General features: G+C 40.9%; 1 protein-coding gene across 1 annotated transcript in view; it reads right to left on the reverse strand.

Moving 5' to 3' along the window:
* Window positions 1-1,875: 1,875 nt before the first annotated feature.
* Window positions 1,876-6,689, reverse strand: part of fgf22 (fibroblast growth factor 22) — a 22,932-nt gene continuing 18,118 nt past the window's right edge. The window contains exons 2-3 of the mRNA XM_035653903.1: window positions 3,786-3,889; window positions 1,876-2,215 (exon numbers count right to left, since the gene is read on the reverse strand). Of these exons, the coding sequence (XP_035509796.1) occupies window positions 2,021-2,215; window positions 3,786-3,889 (299 nt within the window). The 3' untranslated portion in view covers window positions 1,876-2,020. The remainder of the gene's footprint in view (window positions 2,216-3,785; window positions 3,890-6,689) is intronic.

The raw sequence follows: 6,689 nt of genomic DNA on the forward strand, positions 1-6,689 counted from the left end.
ATTTTTGCACTTGATGATTTAAAAAAGGCTCGCTAGCACGAGGGAGTGAACCATGACTCGTGATTTATCCACATTTTTATTGAAGTTAACCAAACTCAGCATGGACCAAGGCACTCAAATGATTTTACTTTGCTGTAATGAATCTAAAGACTTGTTTGTTTTGAAACTTTGGCCATATACAAACCTCTATTACTGGCCTATAGCTGAAAGCTGTTTATGATAAGTGGATCACACATGTTTCAATACCCAGTAGTAATACCATACAAAATGAGCTGAATATGGACTTGAATACGATTACTTTTTCCCTTTCTTTTTTTAACAGTATGACTACAATCCAACACAAAAAGTCGTCAATAACGATAAACATCAACTTCAAACAGTTAAAGAGTACAAAATGTTTTAAATATATTAAATGTTCTATTAGCAACAGCCTTGAGAAAATGTTAGCAAGACTTGACAGAGAGGCAGTATGTAATAACCATTTACTATTGTGTACAAAATTAATGAATTTTCTGCTAGTGACATCTGGCATTCCTACGGCTGCTATAATGCATTAAATGACTCAAAACGTATATTATTATTTCACGACTGAACTAAGGACCAAGAATCAGAGACTAGATGAGACACAATGCATTTTTTTTCCTATACAGCTTTCTAATCTATTAGCTGTGGGTTGTTGAATGTGAGAAGCAGTCTGACAGAAGCATGCACAAACATATGAAGGTCATCTCAGAAAATCCAGCATGTTATCCCAGTAGTTAGCTTAGTTCCTGTTGTGTTTGTCATATGTTGACATATACAGCCAGAACAGTACATTTATAATTTTTTTGAGTCCGAAGAGACTCGCCTGTACAGTTCTGGGGCAGATCAGTGTCTCTTATCCAGTAGTGTCAGTACAGTACATCCCAAGCAACGGTGGAGATGTTTTTAACAGGGCCATAGCCAGGATTTGAAGAAATACTGAGGTCACGCGTCTAAACCCCCCCAATTTTTCATTAATTAACGAATGAATGTATTTCTCATCTCATCTTATTTGTTGTGTTCTTTAGTTATATTAAGCCTTCACCACTTAAAATATAAATTAAATTGGGTGGTGGATAAATACCTTTTTAAATTTCGTTTGTTTATGTATTTTTGTTGGCCTAAAAGTATTTTCTTTTTAAATTTAGCCTTACAACATGTGAAATTATTTTTTTCTCCACATTATACCTAAATGTGTTTCACATGTTTTTTGTAAATATAATCTTACAGATTGCCTATGTGAGACACCAGACAATGACTCAATATGGGAATTTTTCACATTTGAATGTGCTCCACGTATGATGATGAGAAATGTGTATATAGTGTAATAAATTCACATTTGCTTTTTTAGTAAAGCTAAATGTGCAATATTAAGTCTTAAGATACTGAAATCGGTCCACTACACATACATTTTTAATTAAGGAATATGACTCACCCCAAAAGCCCACAAAAAATACTGAGGACACGACCTCAGCGTCCTCAATGGTTGCTATGGCCCTGATTAGTAGCTATTTCAAAGTTGCTTCTTTTTCTAATAGTGATACTAGTCATCCATCACAGACTAGATACATGTCATTGTTGCTGTACCAGATGCTTCTGTTCTTATTTAGCTGGGCATCTAAAATAGGCAAAATAACAAACCAGTGAGTCACATTTTGTTGTTTCCAAGCCTTGCTGTACCTTTTCAGTCCTTTTACAGTCTCTTGAAGTCACCCAAACACTGCTTTACATGCAGTTAAAACACAGACTGATGCCTGAAGATAGTATAATTCTACTGTATTGGACTGTATTATGGAACATCATTAGAAAATGGGGGGAAATAACTTAAAAGTACATATTATACTAACTCTACAAATGTTACAAACCTCAACAAATGTACATTTATGTGACAGGAGGATGGAATAATAAAAATAAAGATTGCCGTCACGACTAGAAGAACGCTAGTGTGAGGAGGCAGGGGGAGCCAGCCAGTTGCTGGTCAGAGTTCAGACTTGGGCAGCTAGGAGGGGAGCATGGGTAGGAAGTGAGTAGACGGATGCCTTCGTCGAGCCTTGTGACCTCGTCGGGGCTTCCCCCTCCCGTTCAGCGAAACAAACATCTGCCTGCCACCGTGCTTCCAGCGGAGGGAGGCGTACGTGTTGTAGCCGTTCTCCTCAATGCGCTCCTTGAACTTGCAGCTCGGGTTGTACTTCACCTGTGATCAGAGGGAGGAAGACAGGGAGGAAGACAGAGAGGTTAAAGAGGTTATAACAGATGTGTAACAGTGTATAGCTATTCCTGCTGTGCTGTACTAGGCCAGCTTCCAAGAAGTGCACAAAGGTTAATGTCTGTCGCAGTAAAAGATTTTCCAGGTGTTTGTAGTTGATAGGGTGAGTATTTCATCACAAAGTATTTAGCTGGTTTGTCTTTTGAAGGCCACTGTGGACGTTTTCAGTCTAGAATTAAAAGGTTGGTTCAGCCAAATGAAAAAAAAAATCACTTGGCGGTGTCTATTCATGCAGTTTTGGGGTTATAAGATATCCACCTCTTCTTTTCTGTCAACCCAATACAGTTTTACATGTCAGTGGAATTTCATTTGTGCTGCTAAGAAAGATTTGAATAACTACCATTAAAACCCCAAAAGTAATATCCAGAATATAGGTTACTCGCAGTAATCTATTTCAGTTTTCATTGAGGCCTATCTCTGAAAACTGATCATTGACTGAAACTTAAAACAGTCTTTACTGGTTTCAGTGGCACAAACAGAGCTCAAAACCCCAAAATACCTCATAATACCACACATTAAACCAACAATATAGAAAATAATTTGGGTGATCCACTCAAAGCAATCAAAATGAACACAGTAAATAAAAAATACCCACATTAACATTAATTTATATCAAAATCATTTTCTGATCCAGTTTTTTTTTATTCAAGTTACAAGCTTTGTCTGCAGGTATGTTGATCTGTGAAGGTAATTCAACAGTCGGCACAGCACACTTTTCCATGGGTGGTTACCACTTCTTATCGGTAACTCAAAGAGTCTTGAAAGATATTGTAGTGACAAGAGGTTCTGCTGCATTCCCTTTTCCAGATTGCTATCGTGCAGCCGTAATGAGGCCCTCTCTGTGATAACATCAGCATAGTATGAGCCTGCCGTGATTCACCTGCCTTTTTCTTATTATGGGAGGTTTCAGCTTTTGGAAAGCTCTGGGTCTTCGGGTCTGTTTATGTCGTGTTTACCGTGTTAGCTTGTTGAAGGCACTTGTCTTATCACTGCTGCTGACTGATTGCTTGTACCTGGATTCTACTTCTCTGAGATATAAATATATGAGCCAGACACTCAGGTCTGATATGTGGCTGATTTTAACAAAGAGAGGTGATTACTTTTGAAAGCTTTTCTGTGTGAAACAACAATTAGCAGATGGCACGCAAAGATTTTTTAAAGGAGCCCAGCTGGCTCTTTGTCATTGCTTGTTGGGTTTCTTTCCTATGCTATCTATTTTGACAGAGGGAAAAAAGCCAACTCAAGCTGCAGGTATCATCAACCAAAGCCCAGGTGTACAGCCGTGATTGATTTAACACTGACCTTTTCTGGACTTTCCAGCAGAAGATTCCTGACGTTTCCCTTCCCTTCAGCAGAATCAAACATGTTTGGGTAGGCACTCATTTGGGACCCCTATACATACTGCATATACCTCCCCTACCCTCACCACCACCACCACCCCCTTCCCAGCCCTCCCATCTTGACCTCCAGGAACAATGTTGCCGGGTTGTATACGCACCGATCCAAAGAGTGTGCCTTTCTTGGACATAGCTAAGTACAGCCCGGTGCTGACAGATTTGATGGCAACAACTCCCACACTGACAGATCGGATTTCCATCAGGCCTGGAAAATAAAAGAGGGAACAAGAGTCTGGGTTAGAAACATCTAGCTTTGGGAGTTTCCCCATCAAAAGCCACTCTATCATTAGCGATTAGGATACCAGACAGCCATATGCTCTGGGGAGAGAGAGCCCAAGACAAGAGAAAAAGAAAAAAAAACACACACACATATACAGGACATGCACAATGGACTGAGAGAGCTCCCTTTGTGAGAGGACTGGGCTAGCTCAGAGCATCTAGAGCAATAGGTTAAAGTTTGATCATATCAGAAAAGGTGGGAAATTCTCATTATTTCTCATAGAAACTTTACCAACGGACCCCAGTCTCAGGACCACATCCTGAGCTACATACACATACACAGTGTCTGAGCCTGCACAGTGTCATTCTGCCTGGCTGCTTGCATCCACTCAATTCTCCTGACTCCAGATGTGACACTCTGCCCGGATGATGCCCAGTGTTGTTTATTGAGGGACATAAAACCCGTGTCTGCTGGCCACTTAGGCAGCCTCTCCAACTCACTTCATCCCATGAAAAAGCTGGCAAGCTTGTGGGTTAATTGTTTCCTCTGGGCACTGATTGCAAACAAGTCCCATGTGGCTCACTCTTGATCTGGTTTTTGTCTGCATACAAAAATAAAGGCACACACCCATTGTCATGGCTACGACAGGGAGATGTTTTGGAGATGACCTGAAGGCTTACCACAGGGTCCTGAATAGAAGCTAATTGCTGGAGATGAAGCTCTCTTTCGGATGACATGTTTTCTTGCTTTATTTGCCCCACTTACACCTTCAAAAGCACCCTGATGTGGTCCGCTATCTGATCAGAGCACGAAATCTTCCTCACACTTCCTTACACCCCTGAAAAAACCAAGTCTGTGCAGAGAAAACATGTAATGTTGTTGCTCAGAGGCTAGGCAACGCTGCGTAGTTGAGAGAAAAGATTGTTGGCTTTGGAAAGATGCTGTAAACATAGCAGCAGATCAAGGTGCTGAAGGACAGGGTGACCCAAAGCTGGTAGGAAATGAAGTAGTCATGAAAGCAGCAGTGGGCCACCGGCCACCCAACTGACCAACCCCCAGCTGCTTTTGGTACAACCGCGAGTCTTGTACAGGGCAGTGACTGAGTTCCTGAACGGTCTCGCTGGTTAAAGCCATCCAGCAATGAAAAATAAACGCTCACACCAGGAGTTTCACAGGTGCTACTCCCCCTGCTCTGCAGTTTTTTCTACCTATTTATTTGTGCAAACCCAGATTTTGTTTGGAAAGAACAGTAAAGCTGAACTTGGCGCAAAGGCTTGACTTAATATGTTTTTTGACTAAATAATGAGTTTAATATTTGTTTTAGACCAGACTTAAAGGATAGGGTCTCTAAGACCATCTTAATACACAGTAAGTCCTGTTTGTACATAGAAGCGTTTTGCCATTGTTCACCATTGTTCTGAACGTTGGGCACAAAAAGGACTTGGTTAGGTTAGGGGAAAGATTGTGGTTTGGGTCTTAGTTAAGGTTACAGAAACATAGCTATGGTTATGGAAGCTTCCTCGTCATGGTTACGACAATAAATAAATACTTGGTTATGGTCTAGTAATGACTATTGCCTTGCTTTAAAAAAACAAACAATGTTGACTGCCAGTTGGAAACAGGAAACAGACATCAATATCCCGTGTTACAGTCTGATGTTTTGTTGACTCATTCATCCACACCGACCTCCTCCTCCCTACCTGAACCTAGTCACTCTATCATCATTTGACTTCCTCCTATGGCCACTAGAGGGCTTTGTCACGTGAATATGGGCACTTTTGAAACGAGTGATCCTGTCATTGTCCTTGGGAAGTGAATGAGAAGGGACAAAATTCCCTCATATTTCAACTTTATAATGCAACTTCATACTGAATGAGGACTGTGGATTTTATCCCCATTCACTTACAATGTAATCATCATAATCCTCTTTATAGCTAGTATGGTTAAGAGCAATATTTTCAGCCACCAAATGGACATGTGAGTATTCAAAATAGACGTGTGAACCTGTCGTCTGTGTGTAATGTTGTACAGATCAGTACATAATTGCATATTCTAATTATTATGTTGTATTTATATTGTGGGATATCTTTTGGAAAGTCATTTGTGTAAGGTTTATCTTTATGTTTATGTATTTTATTGTTAGATGGCAGCGAGTTAACAAGCCGGAATGTTTGTTTTGTTGTTAGTTAATGTGTCTGAATAATCCCATGAGGGATAGGGTCAGAAATTGACCGGACAACGGCATAAAATCTTCATTTATTCATTCATTCATTCGTAGATGCCACCCCGCCCCCCTACTAACCTAACTAATCTTCTCTACAGGGCCGACTGCTAATATCATCAGATACTGTGGCTGAATTTCAAAGAGCAATCTGAAGGGCCTCCAAAACTTAAAAACACACATCTGCTACCCCCATCACTCTAAACACGCAAACTGTCTTTTTTTTTTTCAGCTCTGAACATCACCAGTCGTGCTTACGAAGTGAGGTCATCTACTTCAGGCGCAGACACAGAGAAGTACAAAGAGTTAAAAGGAGGAAAGGAAAGAGGAGGAAAGTAAACAAACACGAACTCCTGTTGAGTGTCTTTCTTCTCTGACAGGGCCGTGTAAATGAAGCCCCCTTTGCACTCGCCGCAGCTGCAGGGAAGGAGGGAATGCCTTCCGTCGGGTCCATCCAGGTACCGGCCCAGCTGCACCCCCATCATCCCTGCATAGCCTCTGATCCTCCGAGGAAACATTAACACTTTGATGGCAGCCTCCTCTTTACGAGCTGTGTTTACAAAC

The sequence above is a fragment of the Morone saxatilis genome, unplaced genomic scaffold (assembly GCF_004916995.1).
Source record: "Morone saxatilis isolate NCDOM2014 unplaced genomic scaffold, NCSU_SB_2.0 Contig12, whole genome shotgun sequence".
NCBI lineage: Eukaryota > Metazoa > Chordata > Actinopteri > Moronidae > Morone > Morone saxatilis.